The 23,304-nt window shown below is 41.0% G+C and overlaps 1 protein-coding gene across 8 annotated transcripts in view; it reads right to left on the minus strand.

The window, feature by feature from the left end:
• rbfox3a (RNA binding fox-1 homolog 3a) overlaps positions 1 to 23,304 on the minus strand; it is a 402,031-nt gene that overhangs the window by 126,614 nt on the left and 252,113 nt on the right. For 7 of the 8 annotated variants that reach the window (XM_057358077.1, XM_057358078.1, XM_057358076.1 and 4 more), the window contains one exon: positions 10,014 to 10,135. In XM_057358077.1, coding sequence (XP_057214060.1) covers positions 10,014 to 10,135 — 122 coding nt within the window. Of the gene's footprint in view, positions 1 to 2,211; positions 2,720 to 10,013; positions 10,136 to 23,304 lie in introns of those variants that run through there. The other variant, XM_057358084.1, reaches the window with a different exon arrangement.

The following is a 23,304-nucleotide window of genomic DNA, read 5'->3' on the forward strand; positions in this document are numbered from 1 at the left end:
TGTGAGCTAATCAGTTACAGGATGTCTGACAGGGGTAAAATTTATCTCTCTTCTCACCCAAGCTATCAGAAAGTGAGCTCCGATTAGATTAAGCACGTATGGAAGTCTGATTCTAGGAGAACGGGCCCCTGTGGCCTCCGTGACACAGCCTGTTCCGTCTGCGTGAGGGCGTGCGGCAGCTGTGGAGGCCCTCTGCCCCGCGCTGGGCCGGATGAGACTAGAGTGATGTAGAAGAATGATTAATGGGCAGTCGGCGCTATCGAAGAGCCCAGCCAGCTCAAAGATGAGAGATTGCTTTCTGACGATCATTAAATCCTGGTTGCCACATCTACAAGCGTGCACTTTTCATCTGGCCCCTGACGGGAGAAAAGGAGCGCTGCGAGACCTAGGGAAAAGGGATGCTGGGTGGGAAACGGGGTGTAGACGTGTGGAGTGCACGAAACAACTAGTTCACTAATCGGTCTTACAGTAAGTATGCCCCGTAAAAGTAGTGTGCGTCTGGGTTCACCAGGCCCAAAATAATGCAACGTGCTAAAGCTAAAAGTGAAATTCATGAGGTTTTGTTTCATAATCAAAGCACATCATGCTTTTAGCGTGCTAGTTAAAGAGATCACCTAAATATGCAAACTCTGTCATCATTTAGTCACCCTTACGTCATTTCAAACCTGTATGACATTCTTTCTTCTAAAAAACACAAAAGAAGATCTTTTGAAGATTGTTGGTAACCAAACAACAGTGGTACCCATTCACTTCTATTGTATGAACACAAAAACGATGTCACCAAGTCAATGCGTTGTTCAGTACCAAACATTCTTTAAAATCCCTTAAAAAAAAGGATTTCAGCAAAGGTGCAGGAAAATCTCGTTACAACCACAAAAAAACCCCCAGTGAATACGCACATACTTTTTACTAGGTCCAGATTGTCTTCAAACAGGCTTTCCAAACACTCCGGTTTGTACTGCCCTCAAACTCACACCATTGTGTTAGACTCCAACAAAAAGAGCAATATTTGATAGAGCCACAGATCCGCAGTTTTCTGGGAAACCAGCCTACAAGTTGCTTACGTGCAGAAATATTAGGTCTTAAGTTAGTTTACCCAAATAAATCAATGAACAAAATAATACACTCTAAAAAGTGATGGGTTGTTTTTGACCCATGCTGGGGGAAATATTGGACAGAACACGCTGCACAGAATGATCTAATGCTGGGTTATTTAAACCCAACTGCTGGGTTGTTTCCACTCATGGTTGGGGAAAGACAAATCAGCAATTGGGTTAAAAATAACCCATAGAACAGCAGTGTGGTCTGTCAAATGGGTCAAAGAAAACCACAGCACATTTTAAGAGTGTAATAATAATGGTCATAATATTGTTTCCTAAAAAAGTGATTATTCACCCTCATGTTGTTTAAACATTTATGTTTGTTGCTTCTTGCTTGGCACACAAATGGACTTGCGAAGGCATATTGTCACTTTCATTGTAAGGAAAAAACGGTCCTCTCCGTAAAATAAAGTCAAACAGGTTTACAAGTGCATGAGTAAAGGACAACTAAAACTACTTTTGGGGTGAATAAGTTTTTAGTAATATTACATGCACAAAATTACACACTTCAGATTACAAAGAAACACTCAAATCTACAGATTTCTTTTCCAAACACGTATACTCTTTAAACAGTGGAATACCAGCACGTAAAACCGTCTACGGTGAAGCGGCGACACAGGTGGAGGTAGATTTAATAACATAGAGGTGAATGTACCTCCAATTTTCACTATGTGAGTTTGAACACTCTCCATCAGTGAACTGAGAAATTGCCAGAGCTATGCGGAAACAGGTCATATGATCCTCTATCCTCAGAAAAAGTATCAATACTATCCATTGTGAACACCCATCTCCTCCATGACCAGCACTGCGGAACAAGGCCCTTCAGAGTGAAGGAAAATTAAACACTGCTCCGACTGAACGCAAATAATGCGATGCACTGAATGGGAGAAAATCTGTGCATGTACTTTAGCAAAAGAGATAAAGTCAGAGGAAGCGAAGGTGTAAGAGAGAGATAAAATACAGAAAAATAGAAAATAGGAAATTATACTTGCTTATCACATGCTACAAGCACACTGTCGGATCTCAACAGGTCCGAGGTTGAGAACGAGGCGATAATCAATGTATAAAATGCCATTAAGGCCAAACTGATGGGCAAAGAGGTGTTACTCACCCAAAAGTACATCATCATTTCGACCACGGGGCAGGTGGGCGCACACGGGTGGAAATCGGGCGAGGGGTGAGGGCAAAGCTGGAAATGATTCTGGTGGCTTAAAAGTCCGTTTGACTTTTCAAATCAGTCCAGAAAAAAAACAACTATTTAAACTCAATCATCAAAAATAGGACAAAAAACTCAAGTACTTGTAAAAGGAGCCAAGAGAGCTGTAAAAAGGCGCAGCTGTTTCCTCCTTCCAGTTTCTTTGACTTTTTCCTCTTCGTCTTACTATAATCACACAAGTGCCGTTCTTCCTTGCTTTTTTCTTCACGTCACTCTCTCCCTCTCTCGCTCTGCACGCGTCTTCTGCCCCGTGTTGTTCTGTTCCGGGTCTTATTGGCGAGTGGAATTCTTCTACTGCAGGCACCCTAGGAGATGTTTGGCAGCAGTTTCCAGCATTGCTTCACTGAGGCGGTGTTGCTCCGCAGGGAAAGGAGTCCATTGACACTTCAGGCACTGATTCAGCCACGGAGCAGCATCAGCATCCGAGTACGAAAGGGAGGGGAGGGGGGAGGAGAGTGTCTCTTCTCCTCGTTGCTGCTGATGCTGCGGAGGCTGCCTGGGGCACCGGTGAGGAGAGTTGCTGGCTAGCAGTGGAGACTGAGAAGCTGGGGAGCGGACCTTTCGTTCCCTCGGTTTCAGCGCTCAGCTGACGGGCACGAAAAGTCGTGCGAGGCGACAAAGAGCCGTAAACGCGGGTAAAAGCGTAAGTAAACGAGGTAGAGGTAGTCAAGCGCGCGGTGCCTTTTTGTCTTTCTTGTTAGGCTTTGTTTCTGTTTCTCAAGATTGTTAGTCTGTGATACAGTGACAGCGAGGGAGAGGTGGCTGGGTACGAGAGGGGCTTGCAGGGTTCCGGCTTGCTGTGGCTCGGCCAATCAGGAGTCAGAGTGCTAGCGGAGAGCAGGGGGAATAGTTTGACAGGTTGTGTACCCTGAGAATGTGGCTGCTCGGTTTTTTCGTGTGTTGGAGGAAAAACTTGTTTTTTTGTGTGTGTGAATGCGTGCAGGAGTGTGTTTTGAGTGTGTGTATGCATGCGGCATGCGGCTTGGAGGGGTGGGGGTAGATGGAGAGTGTTGGACCGCCGTTCAACATCTCAGCCATCTCAGCAATTTCCAACCCATACCGTCAACAGGCAGCGTCTTTAAATATTAACGTATGTAGTGTTGCACGTCCATTTCTGAATTGAGAGAACGCTAATTTGCCTAGAAGATTATTATGATTAAAACAAAGCATGTCAGGAATGATGCTGTATTACATAATTTAGACATTCTCGAAAGCTTTTCTACACATAATATAATTCAGAACGGGTTTTCGTGATATCAGGTCAAAATCTTACAATTCTACTGTATAAAATATTTAAAGAGCATATATATATATTAATTTAATTTTCTTCCCTGTGGAAACTGTGGTAAAAGCTAAACTAAAAGTAACTGCATTGAGATGCATATATACTGTATATATATGTATATATATATATATATATATATATATATATATATATACAGTATATATGCATCTCAATGCAGTTACTTTTAGTTTAGCTTTTACCACAGTTTTCACAGGGAACCAATAAAAAAAAGATAAGAAGTTGCATTAAAGAAGCTGTATTATCAAAGTCTATTTCATGTCGGTATCATCAGTCAAAAAAGAGAGCCCCATGAGATGCCCGATTTTCACTTTTCACAGTTTCTTAACAATTTAAAAGGATCCAAATAAAAATGGCTGGAGGAAGAAAATTAATTTGAGCCTCACAGAAAATTTAGCAGCATTTGAGCCTCACACAATCCTTTCAAAATATCATTACTCGTGCAATGAGAGCTAATATCACCATATGCAAATCATTGGCGGGTGAAACTTTTAACTAATCCTTTTCCTCCTTTTTCATTTGCAGTACATATAATGTTATTTTTATCCTGTAATATCTCTTTCCCCTCCATCCTCATTACATTCTTGCTCCTTCTCTCTCAAACACATGCACACTTTCTGTCTCTCCATTTGTTCTCCAGCACTATTTGCACTATTTTTCCCCAGCATGCCGAGGGTGCCGCGTGTTCGGGTTAAGCACTCGGAGGACGACTGGCCCTGGGGACGTCGTTTTCCATTACAGAGACAAGAAACCTTTTCTCTCAGATGAAGGAGGGGAAAAGTTGAAGCCCTGAATTGGTTATGCTTCTTGTCGTGTTCCTTCGCTCCCTCGACTTGCGATTCGTTTAGTCAATATTTAATGCTGGTGTTGTGCAGTATGGTTGTCTGTTGGCTCGATCCACGGGTTTGATCTCCATGTCTCGATTGATCTTTCTCTATGCTTATAGGCCTGCTCTGAGATGTGACGCTGGCTTTTTTTACATGTCAGAAGTGTGGCACAAGCATGTTAACGGTTACTCACTTTGCTTGGATGGAGCGGAGCGGAGTGGAGAGAAAGTGAGCGAGAGATAAAGGGAGCGGATCAGATCATGTGCAAGGGTTTGAGAATGAAAACACATTTAAATTTGGGAGTGAATCCTGAAATGTAAATATTGGTCAAAAAATGGTCAGCTTTTTAGCTCATTCAACGCTCCACTGGTACACAGTCACGCACGTTCTCACCCTGCCCGCAGCAGCTAATGCCCTTTCGGACCACCTGAGCACAGGTGTCAAGCGGAGTGAAGTGCAAAGGTGGCTATTTTTCTTTTTTAAGCAGGGCAGATGGGCAAGGTTCGGTCTGAGCAGGCCCAAGCCGAGCTAGTGGCCAAGCCAGACTGTCTTAATTAGGTGCTGGCTTCTGCCAACGGCAGGTGAACACATCTGGGACGGCATTTGGCCGCAAGCGCAGCAGGTCTTGGAAATAGTGCAAGCCTTGGAATTCGTATGGAGCAGAAACGAGTGATTCTCTTCTTTTCACCCCATACTAAAACCCAGAAGTGAGCAGCAATACATCTCCACACCACACAGAGTAAAGGTTCCCCACCGCGCGAGCTTGCCAGATATTAAAAGTGTCTGTCTTTGGAGATTTGCGTTCGTTTTGCGCACTGCCAAAGCCCGAGCAGCCCAAGAGTCCTATCAATTACACACGTTCTGCTGAAAAGCTGAAATTCAGCTCTGACAGGACACAGCATTATGTGCACAACTAGGAGATTCCAGCCATGGCTGCTGGACATTTGTGTTTCCTTTGTCCCCTGCAACTGCCCTCCATTGCCTTTGTTTACAAAGATGGCACGATCGCTCAGGGTCGGGCTCAGTTCTGAATTTAGGAACTGACTCCATTTATACATATCAACAATTAAAATGTCAAATAAATTGGCCACATGCTACAGAATGTTGACTGAATTTCAACTGAATGACAGGAAGTGGAATTTACAGAATGAGTAACTGAACAGCCTTGAAACAGCCTTTGTTTATAACAAAGCAAATTGTTACCACTTTAAATGTGATTAAGTAAGTTTAGATATTTTCTGATAGTTTTTCTGGCAATTTGTCATTTAAAGTGGAAAAATAAAGATGATCATAACCATCAAACCACATTTTAAATTTCCCATACAGATAATAATAATACGATTGATTTAATTAAAAATCGATTAAATTTTTCATCTTTAAAAAATAAAATATGTGCTCAATTTTAGTCACATTTACCTGATTTCAGGGCTGTAAGCACTAAATGCCTGGTTATTTTAACCCATCGTTTGGTCTAAGAGGGACAAACAAAACAGTTGGGTTAAATTACCCCCAAAATGTTTACATTTCAAACAACCCAGCATTTTGGGGATTAAACAAACCAGCATATGTTAGTTTTTAACCCAATGATTTTGTTAGTCCCTTTTCGACCCAACAGAAAATATATAAACATACATATTTAATGTTGTAACAATTTGCTTCGTTATAAACAAACTTGTGTTGATATTTTAGACCAATGCAACTTTTCTGGTTGAAAAAAACCCAGCATTTTTTAGAGTGAGGAGAATTCTGGGAAACTTTTCTTTACGGCACATTCAGGAAGCATAACAATCCGAAATAACCCCCCAAAATCTGGAAATGCCCAAATATGTTTTTGTGATGCGTATGACAACATGTCCATATTCAATTAATTAAAACAACTAAATTGTTTCATTTAATTTCTGATTCCTATTTGCAATCAGATTCAAATTTAATTTAATTTCATAAATTACACACACACTTATGTGTCGCATGAAGACCAAATATCTAAAACCCCTCGTAAAGAAAGTGATTTTTCCCTCTGCACACAAACACAGTAACTCTCACCCCATCAGCCACTCACCCCAATGAGCTTTATCTTCCTTATCAAAGTTTTACCCAACGTCATCATTTCTGCCTCCATAAAATCTATGAAACTGCATACTTCTCTATCCCGCTCTCAGCGCACTCCCTTCCAATTACCGTGCCAGTTCATTTATTCATTAACCAGCCAAGGAAAATCGAGGGAGACCTAATTCAAAAACAACCGCCCTCCATTTCTCTCCATCTGGTGGGGAGGTTCGATTCTCCAGACATGTTCAAGTGACTTAATCTGGTTAAGGTGCAGTTTAGTGTCTGTAGAGAGTTCGGAAGGTTGAGGAACAGGTTGCCATGCTAAGTCCACTTTAGTTAAAAGCACCTTCTAATGCTCAGTGCGGCACAGGAAGTGACACGCGTGGAGGTATGGTCCAATCAAAATCAAGCGGATAACAGACAGAAGAGCTTTGTTTCACTTGATTAAAGATGCATTGACTAATTAGCTCAATTTGTCAAAAAGGCATGCGGTTAGTAGCGTCTTTAAACTCATTCATGGAGATCTGAATGATAGCATGCTAGCACGCTTAAACACCAAATATACTTTGGCAATTCAAGAGATTGCATTTCCCAATACCATTAGTACAATTTTCCACGTCCAAAAGTGAAGCGGAAAGACTGGAGTTTGGTAAAAGTTAGGAATGCGTAATTGCTCTGAGCTTTCCAATTATGCCAACAGGCGCTCAATCGAAATAAGTAAATAAAGTCAAATGAGGCATTAGACTATAACTGATTTATTTTACTTTGTTTCAGAGGTGTTTGTGTACGTTCAGCTGAGCAAAAAGGTTTGTTTTCTCCCTTTTCCACAAAAAGCCAGCATCAGTTTAGAGGCTTTTCCCTTCAGCAATGACACCTGTGTTGGTGTGACAGTCTCATTCAAAAGCAGTCAAGACAATATGACACAGTTTTCCAGTGTGTGACACCTTTGAATGCAACAGGATTAAGACGACAAACTGGCAGGTGTGTAAGAATGACAGACGTGTCAAGTGAGAACCTCAAGCACTTTCCCGATTCATGTGCAAGAACGCATATTTGCTTCTATAAATAAACAGAAAAAGGTAAATGATATGAGGAAGTATAAAATAAAGATATATGGGCAGTATTTTCATTGGGGGGGGGGGGGCTTGGGGTGCTAGACGGAGCCATGACCCCCCCCCCGGTCCAGACATAGTCCAAGGTTATCTCCATGATCAGGCTGAAAGGGGCTGCCAATCACATCTCTGATTACATTAATACAGCAAAAAGTCGACACCTACGTGACATTGAGATGAATGATTAAAAGATGTTGAGATTAATGATTAAAAGAAACAAAATTGTGGCCCTGTCTGTGAAAACACAGAAGTATTTTTTTTGTCTCTGAAAATATAACCTTGATATATTTAATATTGACTGAGTAAGGCCATGTCAAAAAATTAAATCACAGTGAAATGGTTGAAATCAAACTTTAATGCTTGTTATCTCAAAATGAGATTAGAAGACCTTATCCTGGTTTTCACATGGTCACAATTGGTTAAAACATCTACAATTACAATAATATCTGCAGTGCTATCCCCAGAAATATAGTCAGCAACACATCATACTCTGGGGGTGTGGTCTACCAAGGGGAACACAAATCCCTATTAGTTCATCTATCCCCTCCTCATTCATCTATGAGAAAAATGAAGACACTCGCCCAAATGTTGAAAAACCTAATAAGCGATGAGAATGCAAAAAATACATTTTGAGACCGTAATGGAATTGACCATTTTTGGTATAAGTTGCCCCATAAGCTTAAAGGGACAGTTCAACCCCACCCCCCACCCCAAAAAATCTGTCATAATTTACTCACCCTCGATTTGTTTGCTTTCCTACATTCTTTAAAATATCTTCTTTTATGTTTAACAGAACAAAGAAATTTAGCTTTTACAACTGCGTGGTTACAAGCATTCGTCCAAATATCTTTCTCTGTGTTCCTCAGATCAAAGAAATGTACACAGATCTGGAACAAATTGAGGATGAGCAAATGAAGACAAAGTTTGCATTATCGGGTGAACAGTTCCTTTAATGAACACAAATCAGTATTGTGATATACAGAACACACCTCACATGAGCAAAATCAGCTCACAGCAAATTTCCTCACAGCACAGAATACAGAAGCTAAACTACATCCCAACTCTGCTGGCAAAGTTTTCTTCTGAAACATGCCTGCTCACTCAGTCGGGAAACCAGTGAAAAACAAGTTACCCTTTGAGATTTATATTTCTGATCCTCCAAATCCTTTTTTATCTTAATCTAGTATAAGGCAGTAAATTGCTGCAGCTCTCCTCTCTCCCTGTCCTTGCCTGTCTGTATGCTAATACTGTTTGACATATTTCTGAGGAAGACGTAGCATCAATATTTATCAATTCATAATAAGACAGAGGCACTGACATGCGCTAAGATTACAGTTTAATTAAAACTTGAGTAGCCAACTAATATTCAGTTCTTAAACAGACACATCATATGCCAATGCATTACTCATTTAGATCTTGTATAACCGAGGACAAAGGCAGGCAGTGAATCTGTATGAGGAACGTCACGTTTAGCTGCAAGATCAGCCTTATTCCCTGTATACAGCTGTTTTTCGAGATGGGCACACAGTCAAAAAATAAACTAAGCGACATTGAAATAGAGTATTGCTATTGAGCGTCACTATCACCTCTATGTCTGGATATGATAAGTCAAATCTCTTTTTGATAGGTTGTAAATAGGATGTAAATCATTGAATATAAACATACAGTACTGTAATGATTTGTAACAACTCAATTTAACATACAGGGGTCAAAAAAACAGTATTCTTAAACCATGACAGAATTATACAGAAAAATATCAAAAGCAAGTGTCATTTTTATACTAATATAAACGTTTTCAAAGGCAACAACAAAAACAAACGTTATGTGGTCCAAACTTAAATTCCAGTAGACCTCCGAAAAAAAAAATCTATAAATGTCGAGTAGTTTTAATTTAATTTAATACAATTATTATACAATAAAATATTAATTTAAATTAATATTAATATAAATGAAATACAAAAAAAAACGATTATATTATAACGAAACACAGACCGGAAGTTTGCAAAACATTTGACAAAAATAACTTTAAGACGATAAAACAAAAATGCTTAAAACGTCTGAAAAAAGGTCAAACATGAGTTGTTTGCAAATGACACTTGCTTTGATATTTATAGTTTCTAATGCAATCTCATTGTTTTTATTATTATTAAAATCGGTATGTGATTTTATAAGCAGATGTGTTCCTATTAAACTATAAAATTCTTCTAAATCAAAGCCGTCTCACATCAATTAGCTTCCTCGTTCTGTATAAAAAATGGACACCCCTGGTTGAAGCCTTGCCCAGCCAAAACACAGCTGATGCCAAATTACAATAGCCAGCGGGAGACCTCAAGGTGGCAAAGGGAGAAGAGAGGCAGTGCCAACCATCGCACCAATTTGGAGAAAACATACGGGGCATCCACTCACCAGTCTTGTGACAAGGGGCACCCCAAAATGCCAGAAGTGATCGTTCAGCAGCCCGCTGTACACTACGTTTCCAAAGAGAGCAATGCTTCCTGTTTTACACAGCCCGTTTCCTGGTTTGGTTTCTGCAAAAGAAGAGACAACGGATCAGGCAAAACATTACAAGAAAGAAATTAAATAATATGTATGGCCATATGTATCTGAACCGAGGCAGCACATCACATCCTCTCTGCTGTTTGGTACCCGTCAGTGGAATCTGTGTTTGGCATATGATCAACACTGGGGTCAGCCCTGCTTACACAGCAAAGCAAACCAACAGCTGCATTGAACCTCCTCTGGGTAACAAACACACACACTCACGCACACAGTACACGAACACTAAGATCATTGCAGAAAAAGAAAACATGGCTGCACATCACGCTTACACAGCACAAGCACATATTTCCCCGGTTTGAAAGCAGACTCGGAGAATAGCGTATGAAGATTGCGACGTACATTAAATTATTCTCTATAAATGCCAAGTACAGCAAAAATCTGCATTATGCCTCAAAACAATAGTGAAGCGCACATTGTGGAGCGCACCACAGCAAGCCATGCATTCATTATTGAAAAACAAAAAGTAAAAAGGCCCATTAAAATGTCACTTGTGCTCTTTGCGGCTGTGGCGACACATGATTTTTAGTGTTATAAATGGGCCTCGCGTTATTGTTTATGGTGGCTGCTAGCCGCAGGCTCCCCGGCCGTGACTGTAAAGTCCACGGATCACACACCACGAGACTCCGACACGCTTCTATCCGCTCTATACATCACCCCATGAATATTCATGGTACAGGGCCGCGCTCCAGCCAATCGATCACAACAGTAACGCATTTATATCCATGATACATGTGGCTGATTTTTCGGTGTCTAGAAATAAAAAGATATGGCCTAATTAGCAATAAAACAGCCTGCACGCTTCTCCATCTCCGCTCGCAATTTCCAACAAGATTTGGAGACCGAATGCCACGTGCTCTTTTTGCAGGTGATGTAATTCAGAGCGCGCAGTCGTTGCATCACAGGAGCGTGTCGTAAGGTGAGACGAGACGCGGAGAGGGATGGCTGTCTCGTTTACCTGCTGTCTGTTGGCACCGTTTTAGCTTGGCATCTGCGGGCATGTTTCTCACCACGCCTCACCTGTGATTAATTATTGACAGCAAGATGAGAACGCAGTAAAGTAATGTTGCTCTGACATGCTACACTGCAGATACATTACAACAACCCCTCCAGGCTGCTCCGCTATAACCCTCTGTCTTTTTCACGTGCGCTTCTGTCTTTAAAGCCTCTCCCGCTCGCTCTGACAACCTTTCCTAACCTAACTCTCTCTCTCTTCTTTACTCTCCATGACCCGCATTTTGGCAAATTTGACAAGAGCTTTCACAACTGAGCAAATTGTCAAAGTTGTCCCAAACAATGTGTGAGGAGAGGTCTGATAAGGAGGCAATAACAGTTTGATTTAAGGCAGAAAATGTGTCATCACATCGAAATCTGCTATCAGCGCATTTCGGCTCGGGATCGTCAGCGCATCGCTGCACACTCATGCAGATAAATGGAGGAGTTCAAGTTGAAACTGAGACTGCATTACGTTGCGTTTTTCTCTGCAAGGATGACAATACACACCGTAAATGATTCCTGTCTGATCTGAAGGGAAATACCCGACAGTAAACCTCAAGTGAGATGCAAGTTTTTCCAGCTTCACTATAACACTATAGTAAAGCAAGAAATCTATATATGAGTTAACAGATAACAACGTTCTAAAATGCATGTTAATATTGTTTAATACTTAAGGAAAAGGTTTATTAAATTCATTGCAAAAGCCTAACCTGAAAAGTATTTTGAAACTTTAGTCACACTTAAAATATAAGAATACATTTCATTAGATAAGACAATATGGCAACTGCAAAAACATGATAGACGGTTTCATTGGACGAACATGTCTGGCCCGAAATTAACTTCCAGTCTGTGTTTGGTTATAATATAACAATTTATTTTATATTTAATATTAGCAATATTTAATTGTACTGTATATTAATTGTATTGAATTAAATGAACAGTTATTGACTCTATGCGGAGGTCTACCAGAAGTTAAGTTGGACCACATAACGTTTGTTTATGTTGTTGCCGCTGAAACCGTCTGTACTAGAGCTTTTCTCGCAACTAACTTTACTTTTCTGAATCATTTTTGCAATGTGATTTTTAGCGAATGTCAATTCCCTTTAAACTGGCACAGCTGTACTGTACTTCACATGAACTATGGACATGTGCCATAACGTTTGAAAGACAGAAACTTTTTGTCAGACAAACAAATCTTTCTTTGAAATACTCTGCTTTACTTCTTTAAAATAAACATTACTCGATTTAATATTTTGTCATAATACAAAGACATTTATTTTTAAAGGCAGCCAAGTGGCCAAATTTGAGGCCCATGTATATCAATAACTGCTCGCTACACTGCACAAATATCCAAATCTTACTTTTGTTTTTGCCAAGGAAACAACAGGAAAGACCCCGAAGTGTACCTAGCAATCCCAAAATGCCTGCCTCCTCCTGACTGGAAGCTTCCTCCCACAGGTCCTATAGCTCTGGCAGTTCCCATCCTGTCCTGGGCCCGCGCTTCCTTTAGCCACACTGACCCGGATCTGTTTTGGCATTGCTCTGATACCAGACCAGCAGACGTGGCCCTTCCACTCCGCGGGGCAGCGCTGTCAGTACTTCCATCCAACCCAAACACACCAGCCACACGAGCCTGTCCATATGGCCATCCCACCCTGCCCGTTTCTGGGCCAGAGACCGCTTCACCGGGGCTGGAGAGAAAGAAACCCCTCTACTTCTCGAGGCCTCTCGAGGGCATCACAATGCCTCTCCAAACGATGTATTCATTACCCCTCGTCTACCCCAGGGATGCTCAGAAGCCTCGTTTCAGAGTAGGGAGTGTGGCCGTATCTGGTTAAACACTGCTCCAGTCGCACTTAATCATGTGCAGTTGGAGGGGCAGTTCGTGCCTGCGCTCTGATTAATACAGCATGAAGCAGAGGCGGCAGACATAGCTGCAAGGGACGCAAGGCATTAATAACCGCACACTGCCAGTGTCTTTGCTGCTACCTCCACTCTCCTGAAACCTGGAGAGACCACGAGCACAGACACAAATACAGCATCAGGAGAAGTCATGCCGGTGGGACGCTGTTAATATCACCACGGGGGCATTGGTGTTGCAATGGTCAATTGTCTATCAAACTTTTAAAAACTTTTCTTTAAAATTGGTAAGTTGTTTAGATGTTTAACTAGTTGTTTTTTAATGTACTCTTCCGAGTAATACTACTGCTACTATTACTACTACTAATTATAATAATATGAATACTAAAAATAATAAACATCATAATAATTATTTATTATTATTATTATTACATCATTATATTTACATTTACATTTAGTCATTTAGCAGACGCTTTTATCCAAAGCGACTTACAGATGAGGTAAACAATGGAAGCAACATAAGGACAACAAAAAGCATAAGTGCAACAAAAGAAAATTGGTCTCATATATAGCCTATCACAGTATACAGAGCTAAGTTTTTTTTTTGAAAGATTGAAAAGAGATAAAAGTCAGAACTGATCAGTCAGGTTATATCCATTATTTTTATTATTTTAATTTATCTAAATAATTCTCTCTACCTATAGTTTTGCTTCAGAAGACATTAACCCACTGCAGTCATTTGGATTACTTTAATGACGATGTATGTATACATATACTGTATGTATGCATATGGTGATGCAATATGCATCACCATATTGAGTACCGTACAAGAAGATAACATGGCGGCATTTTAATATGAAATTATTTGCATTATGAAGAAAGTTTTATACATACAGTATGGAGCTGCATAAGGGTGAGTAAATTATGAGAGACTTTTCAAACGTGCGGGAACTATTCTTTTAATATCTGTAAAGCACAGAACTAATACAATACTTTTGTGCATTGAGAATTTGACTTATCTGTACCGAACCCAGCAAAGGCGAGGAGGGGGGGGCTTCTGCACTTGAGCGAGCTATTGACGAGAGCACTAAATAAATACAATGTCATCAGCCGAGCACTAAATATGCTGAGGTCTCCAACCTGAAATTAAAAATCAACCAGAAGGCAATATTGATGGAGCAGGGGAAGCGATAAAATCCGGCAAAATGAGCTTTTGAAACTTTCTCCCTGCCATCGGCGGGAGATTATTGTTTGTGGGGGAAGCTGTTCTGCCGCGCGATAAAAAATGACTCGTGCCGCACGCCGCTCGTTTCTTTGTTTCCGCCCTTTTGCTTTACGATTCTCCCGCGTGTGGAGTTTCGAAATGCTACGAAGCGACGTAATTTATTCAAATATGAGCAAATCGATGGCTGATGTCCTTATAGATTACTTTGAAATCATAAAAAGGCCTTGACAGGAAATGCAGAGTAATACAATTTAATTAAACTCCATATCCTCCCCCTGTGCAGCCACCTGATTAAAGTGGCAGTCAAATAAAACAGCGTTTAATTGGCATACAACACGAAAGCTGTTTGCATGTTTATTTAACATTGAAGCGTATTAATAAAAAATTAGAACCCTAATTGGGCTAACTTGTGCAGGCAGGAGCGGCTCCTGGCTCTACTTCCCTCTACAGTTTAATGAACTGTGACTGAAAAATAATCCCAGGCTAGTTTAATATTTCTGCAGTCATACTTGATGAAAATCCCTGCTCTCATTGGCCAAGAGCCACACATTAAAAAGCAATCATGGATACCTGGGCCTGCTGGTGAGAATCCCCAGTGGAACGGACCACTTGGAGGGGCCTGGCGTAGAGAACCGTCCCGGCAGGGGGAGGGTGAGGATCATTAGCGTTTTGCATATCTCCGGTGAGCCATTTCGCTGGTTTGTCCCCAGCTAGCTCCCCGCCAACACTTCAGAGCCCCACGTCAACCCACCTGGCATACCACCAGAGACAGCTGGAAACCCCCTCCCATTTGCTCTCTCGCTCTCCCTTCCACTTGTATCAAATTTGTGTGTAGTGACCAAAAACGCGAGGCTCTTTGATCAGTGACCAAACATCTCGGACCAGTAAAGCAAATGCATGACAACGCCATTGTCCGGCTCATTGTCACTGTGACTTTAAATATTTCTTTTTGATTTTACTTCTGTTTAACAACACAAGTCACCTAAAACATCTGCGATATTATTTCCTGAATGAGAAAGGTGGAAAATTAGGAATAAATACAATAAAAAACATCAGATTGCAATCAAAAAGAAACACACAATACATAATACAGCGCAAACTGCGTCTATCAGCTAATTAAGAAAAAAATAGCTGTCATGCCAATGAAGCACACCTAAATTGAATTGAATTTCGAGAGAGAGATTTCTGACAGCTGCATACGCCGCCCACCGCATTCCAACCATCACTCAAAAAGCATCAAAAAGGATCTTCCCCGACTTGATTCATTTATATTGTATAGCGAGAGCGGCAAGTTGATATCGGAGAAAAGAGGCAAACGACAAGAAATGAAGTTAGTATGCTGGTGAGGATTCTTTCCTAAAGAAAACTGGTAAATTGCCACTCGTTCTTGATCTGCCCTGGTTTGTCACCCACAGCTGCCAGGAGCGTCCCAGGAGTCAGGAGTCACAGATGCTTTGAGTTCAGACTCCCCTGTCAGTCTTCATTTACTGTCTGCGAGTGTAAAATGACAGTACCTGAGAACCAAACAGACTCCACACGCCCGCGAGGTGGTGAAAGCTGGTAGAGAATCTAATCGCTCCTGAAGGAGGAATGTAAATAGCGTGCGATAATATAATGACAAAAGTGACGATAAACTGTGAACATCTCATTTTTGGTGTAGCCAATGTTCATTAAAATGAAATAAAATTTGCAGCACTCTCATAATATACAACCAAAAAAAACTTGAATGGGCAATACAATCAAAATGCTTTTTAATGCAAGTTTATCCAATTCTTTTTTTATTCTTTTATGATTTATTTGATGGAAGGTGAAACTATTTAAAAATAGCTAAAATCATATTTTAACCAATGAACATGGACATAAAAACATATTTGCTAAGAATGAATTGCAGTCACTGATAGGATGAGTTTAATCTCTGTGTTGTTTCAGCGACTAGACACCACTAGAATTATGCAGTTTGGGCAAAACGTCCCAAAATACACAATTTTCCAAAAAACAAATGGTCAAATAAAATGCGCGACCTCTTGATATATGTTTGAATATAATGCTCTCTTTTCTCATTTGATAAACACCTGCCGTTCTAATCACTAAAACAAAAAAAATCTCTTTATCACCATTTTCTGTGGGTGGCATTGCCAGGCAAACAGCGCTGTGGTTTGTAAACAAGGAGCGAGATCTATAATAAGCCCAATTTACAACCCGAAGAGGTGTGTTTTAGCTGAAAAGGATAACAATTACTTAATTTAAACACTCACAGCGCAGATCTATTTCAGCGTGTTTGGCACCTGGTTAAACTGGATTGCGGGGTGGCAAGTAAATTAGATGAAAGTGTCGATTCTTGGCGAATATGGTCCCCGGTGTTCTTAATAACGAAAGACCCACTATTGAATGTGTTTGAAAGTGACCGAGTATGTGTGTGGAAGTCACAAATAGTGTGATCCCTTTTCTGGCCTCGGGATACCTTGTATTGGAAAATCCGGCCCATGAGGTCTAATTGAGGAGGTTGGGGAGAGGGTCTATTAAAGATCAAAGCTGATTGATCGGACCTGACCCGACAACCCGTGTTCTCCTGTGAACTGACCACATGGAGGCATTGCCTTAACAAGACTGGGGTCAGAGAGGACCACCACACACACACACACACACACACACACACACCATTAAGCGCACAAACATACAAAGATGAAAAGAAGCGATCTTTAGATCTTTACTACGTCTGGAAATTGTGGCACATTTAGAAAGCTACAGGCTCCGGCAATTAAACGACTATGGCGCACTCTGACTGGCATCACAAAGGCTTTTCGATGTTACCCCTCATCCCGGTTGAAAAATCACTACAATTCATTCGGGCTCAAAATCAGCCAATGACAGTGGATGTGTTTGATGTTCAAGCCCAAAAAACTCACAGATGCAGTTCTAAACAAATACATCATTTTGATCCACCAAACAGAAAAAAACGGCATCCCAACCCATAAACAACAGCAGAGGGTGAAAATAAACAACATCTATTCGACAAAAGAACTGATTCCACCCTAAAATCTTGTATAATTTTTAAGAAGTTGCAGGGGATTCTTTACTCTTTAACCTTCTTATGTGTATTTTATATAACACGAGCGCGTGGGTCAGTGTCGCTGCGGGACCGCGGTAATGCCACTCATTACTTGGCATGTGGTGCCATTAAAAGACTGACAGGTTTCAAGACCTGTAAGATGGTGTCGTTAAATTATATATAAAGAAACCGTTTGGAGAAGGGCAGATAGTGTGATATTCATGAGAAGATACATACAGTTTGTCATTGAGAGCGAGTATATCATTTATGCCAACCATCACTAAGAAACAGACGAGGTATTTATGAAGAGTTTGAAACACACCGGGTTGCCCAGCCTCCTACCAGCCATCCCAAAAGACAAAGCAAATAAAAAATAAACCAATAAAAGAACTACAATGCATGTATAATAAAAGAAACCTTGCGGTAATTGGTTATGGGGGTTGATGCTGCAGTCAAATAGTCTCCATGCATCACTGTAGCCATTACACTTTAGGTGGTGAAAAAGCACAGCGCCTCTGTTTTCTCCCAAGGCTGTCTTGCAGACCAGTCTGTCGCTCGCCAAGCATCAATCAAGCGCTGTGTCCTGGCACAGAACCGATCGATGGCCAACACAGCATCTCATTGATAGAAGACAGCTCCTGACTAAGATATAGCATAACTTTTCTGCTGCCTAGTCCAGCAATAATCTCCAAGGTCAATGGGAGGCGTTCAAGATGGCAGCGTTACACAGATCCCGGGTTTGAAGCCACCGCACCGGGGAAATCGTTAAATCCATAACGGGCAGCTCAAAACCACGAGAGCCATCTTATGCATGATATTCTGATCTTGTCAGCTTCAGAGGCCAGACACACCTGACCCGGGTGAGACAGATTAGGGGAGATCTAGGAGAGGCACTTTCAGCAATTACAGGTTTTTTTGACAATGGCTAGAGAATCATTCAGTTGTAAAGTGGAGGGATGATCAGACAATCAAATTAGAATAACTTCAAGTGTATCAATCATTATAAGATAATAAAAATGTCCATACATCACAACTAAAATGATATTTTGCAAATGATTTAGGGAGGTAATAGCCACTTGCTGTATTGAGGGTATGCACGTGTCATCACTTTCCCACGTGAACAAGCCCGCTTGAGTGGTAAAACACTCGGCATGAATGGTTGCAATATCAGGAAACGCAATTCCAAGCAACGTTTGAGTGTCCAAGAACACCTGATTCCTTTGTAGGTCGTAAGGTTCACCCTCGAGTCCAGCTGCTTGTAAATAATTGCGTGTTTTAGTCCCGGTTTCTTTGTTTCTCCTATTGAATGCAGCCATGTTGCTGAGTGTTTTACCACTCAACGGAGCGTGTCCCGGCATGTTCATGTGGGAAAGTGACATCAATGCAGACCCTCTATACCAGGGGTGTCCAATGTCGGTCCTGGAGGGCCACTGTCCTGCAGAGTTTAGCTCCAACTTGGCTCAACACACCTGTTTGAAAGTTTCTAGTCTGCTTTGTGAGACCTTGATTAGCTGTTCAGGTGTGTTTGATTAGGGTTGAAGCTAAACTATGCAGGACACCGGCCCTCCAGGACCGACTTTGGACACCCCTGCTCTATACCCTATATACCATGTTTTAAAGGAGTCATATTGCACGGCTAAAACGAATATTATTGTTTGTTTTAGATGTAATGCAATGTGTATACACCATTTAAAGTTTAAAAAACGCTGTATTTTCCACATACCGTGCATGTTTGTATCTCCTCTTTGCCCCGCCTCTATGAAACGTGCTGATTTTTTACAAAGCTCATCGCTCTGAAAAGCGAGGTGTGCTATGATTGGTCAGTTCACCAGTGCGCAGTGATTGGTCGAATACTGCAAGCATTTCACAGAAATGTAACGCCTCTTACCATATTCGGAACATCAGGTTCCAAAGCAATTGTACTGACAGACGATACAATGAGATTTACAATTACGCCCACATTAACTAAGTGTAGATTTGGGCGGTATTAGTCAAATCATGTTACGAAGTAACGTAGATTAGCAGGGGTGTGGTTACACGAGGAGTTTCAGGCAAGTCTGGTTGAGCATTCGCTTTTAGATAGAATGCATCTTTTGTTCCCACACTTTCATTTGTGCAATTTTACGTGTCTAATACATGCATGGGCAACTTATAACACACCAAAAACACATACTTCCGCCATACAGTATGACCCCTTTAAAGGGATAGTTCACCCAAAATTGAAAACTCTGTCATCATTTACATTTATGCATTTGGCAGACGCTTTTATCCAAAGCAACTTACATTGCATTATCCTATACATTTGTTTCTAAGTATGTGCAATCGAACCCACGACCTTGGCGTTGTTAACGCCATGCTCTTACCACTCTTGTCATTTCAAACTTGTATGACTTGCTTTCTTCTGCAGAACGCAAACGAAAATATTTTGAAGAATGTTAGTAACCGAACAACGGCAGTACCCATTGACTTGCATTGGTTTTGTGTCTGTACAATAGAATTGAATTAAGTTAAAAACATTCTTTAAAATATCTTCTTTTCTGCAGAAGAAAGAAAGTCATACAGGTTTGAAACGACAAGAGGGTGAGTAAATGATGACAGAATTTTCATTTTTGGGTGAACTTTCCCTTTAATGGCAGTGGTTCAACCGTGAATTAGCCACAGTGTGTATGTACCTAATCTAAGATAACGTAATTAAACTTTTGGATTTTTTTTTTTTTAATATGGCACATCTAGCTTCTCACGCATGTCACGCACACACACAACCTCCGTGGCCTGTGGCACGAGAGGGGCTATGAGAGCCAGCCATTAGGGAAGAGCTATAGGTATGCACAGGGCTCAGGTAATTAAGTGCAAACGCAGGCAGGGAAAGCAGGCTTCCAGATTTATGTGGCGTAATACTGCTCACACTGCATTCCACCACCTCCACAGCCCAATCTCATAAAGCATTAACTACCTGACCATTCAAACGCACTCCATCATTCTCTGTTCAGCTCTCGTTTTTCCACCACTTCACCCTTGTTCTCTCTGTCTCTCTCACTCTGTCTCTTTCTGCCTGCCTGCTCTGCCAGCAGGTATCTCTCTTCCACTGGCATAATGTGCCACCTGCCTGTTCGACAATGCCAGGCCGAGACATCAGTAATAGGGAAAGGCCGGAATAACAAGTTTGTTTTCTCTTTCTTTTCTTCCTCGAACCTCATTTTTCACGACAACACAGATTAAAGCTATTTCCGCTCAGGGTCGTGTCGTGCAGGACTGATCTTCGATCAGTCGGTCTCTAATCTTGGCAGGGGTTCGTAAAACCCATTGGCCCCATATGTATTGCTATATTGAATCGCACGCTGTAGGTTCTGATGTAGAGCAGAATCCAGAAGAGCAGTGTCTTTAACAATAATCAATAGTGACTTGTTTTAAACGAATCGGTTTGGGCAAAAGTGTTTTGCTTTCTTTATATTGCTCAAAACACGCAAGGCTTTTTTGCATAAAACACAAATGGGGAAAATTTCTAATTCATTCAATATGATTTATTCTGTGAACATGATTCAAGTAAAGGCGGGGTGTCCGATTTCTCTTAGCCGTTGTTGTTGTTGAAATCACCAAAACAAACATACCTCTACCCCCATCTTTTGCTTTCGTCAGCGCTCGGCTCAGCTAATGTCCATCCTGTGCACTGTGCACCTTACTGCTGATTGGCTACAAGGTTGTTTTGGTACTCGGCCCGACTCGGAAATCGGTTACCCCGCCTTTAAAGTGAATGGGGACTGGGACGTCAAAGCTTCATAAAGGATACCACAGCATCTTAACGTAAAATCAAAGTGGTCTTTATGACTTTTGTGCAATATTCCAAATCTTGTGAAACCAGAAAATGCATCGACCACTTTTATGATCCTTTACATCTTTTTAAAAGCACAAACGCTCCAGTCCCCATTGACCATTATAGAAGCAGTACATAGCAAAAAAACACTATAGATGCGGAAAAAATTCCCCGTTCAACCTTCACAAACGAAAGAAAATCCGTCAGGTCCGGAATGAGATTAGGGCGATGACAACATCTTCATTTTTGGGTGAGCTATACCTTTAAAAGTCTCACAAACAGTAATCCTGGAACTGCCCAACAGTAGCATCTCAAACTGAAGGGGCTGACGCACACCGGGGAATCAATGTCATATTAAAGCAGTGTTAGATGTGGTGTAAAGAGACAATAAATATCTACGATAACAGAATGGCTCTTGAGAGAGCACTGACCTGCTGTAATGCCATAGCGCTGTGGTGCGAGAGAGTTTGAGGAAACAAAGGGCTCTGGATAACAAAGTAGACAGTTAATCAATAATAACCTCTGATGCTCATAACTGGCTGGTTAGGAACTCTGTCTCCATTTCAGATACCATGCCATCGCTTTGTAACAAGAAACAGATGCTTAGAAAGATAACAAGTCAGAGAAATACATCAAATGGAACGGCTATGCTGATCTATACCTCATGATCTGCCCACAAAGCCCGACCTTGGTCGGGGGAATTTATTAGGGGAATAGCCCGGGTGTGTTTTGCACAATATGTTCATATTATAAAACGTAATCAATAAACGTGACACGAAAACAAGACGAATCCGCGTTTCCGTGACGCGGCGCCCTTCGGCAAACAAATCAGGCTTATCGTTTACATCCACCCGAACGCTGTTGTGAAATTCATTCACGGACAGTAAATTGTCAGAACATTAGAGAATGATGGAACACCTGCCCCGGACTGCAGACCCTAAACATTACAGCTCAAGTCGATGCACTCAGCCGCTAATTGCATTATTAAGCGAGATAAGATCCTGCAGATTATTATTAATGGCTGCCCTGCGGGTCAGGCTATCGCGAGGCTGGATTATCTATCTGCGGGTTTCATAACAAGACTTCGTTAGCTTCCGCGCCGAGAAATGAACAGCAGATTCTAATAGAGTTCCATCAGCGAGTATTACAGTGTTCATAACACCGCTGCTTATTGCACACAGCTGGCGTGCTCGCAGCCTGACATTAAAAATAGAGCCAGAGAAAAGCGGCAGTCTCTTTGTACACAGGCCATACTTTCTTCAGTAGATGAGTGAAGATATCGAGTGCGCGTGCAGGAATCAGGAGGGTGTGACGCTCTCTCACCTTTCTATACATTCTCATTCCTCTGCTAATTAATCAAGCGGGCTGGGCCGACCACAGAGGGTCACCGTGTCACATGCTGAGCTTCATGGGAATGATACGCCACTACCTAAACCCTAGATCAGACAGTTCAAAGAGAACAAGCGACCACACAAAGACATACTGTATATACAGACAAATATTTAAATTTACATTTTCATTAGTACCCGTGTTCCATGGGAATCAAACCTATGAGCCTGATGTTGCAAGCACTATACTTCCCAGGCCAGCTTGAAAAATATCCTTTTTTTATTATTTAAGGTACTGTATAAATGAATGATACCGCAGATAACCTATTAAAAATATTTTAACACTTGCTACAAGGTTTGTTTTTGTTAATATTAATAAGGGCATTAGCTAACATGCAGAAAAATTAGTATTTTTTTAGCATTTATAAATCTTTGTTAATGTCAATAATGTTAGTTCATTGTGCATCAAAGGGATAATGAACCCCAAAATGAAAATGTTCTTTTGGGGTGAACATTTAAAAAAAAGTTACTTAACTTCCTTTTTTTCCCCAAAACTTTGAATATGTATTAGTAAATGCTGAAATAATTAACGAACATATTTCCAAAAATATTAAAAAGGATAAAATGTATATAGAAATGGTATTTATATTTGTAGTTGACAAACAAACTGTAAAAAATGATGATTATATGATATGATTAATATATACAGTATACAGTATAATAATATATAAAATATTAACCAAAATATGTAAGGGATAATCCACGACTAGCTGTGCATTAAAGGATTTTAATGCACGATGTGGAGGCTATGCAAAGTGCATTAAAATCCTTTAATGCACGGCTAGCCATGGACAGTCCCGCTTATACCATGA

This window comes from Triplophysa rosa, linkage group LG18 (assembly GCF_024868665.1).
Source record: "Triplophysa rosa linkage group LG18, Trosa_1v2, whole genome shotgun sequence".
Classification (NCBI taxonomy): domain Eukaryota; kingdom Metazoa; phylum Chordata; class Actinopteri; order Cypriniformes; family Nemacheilidae; genus Triplophysa; species Triplophysa rosa.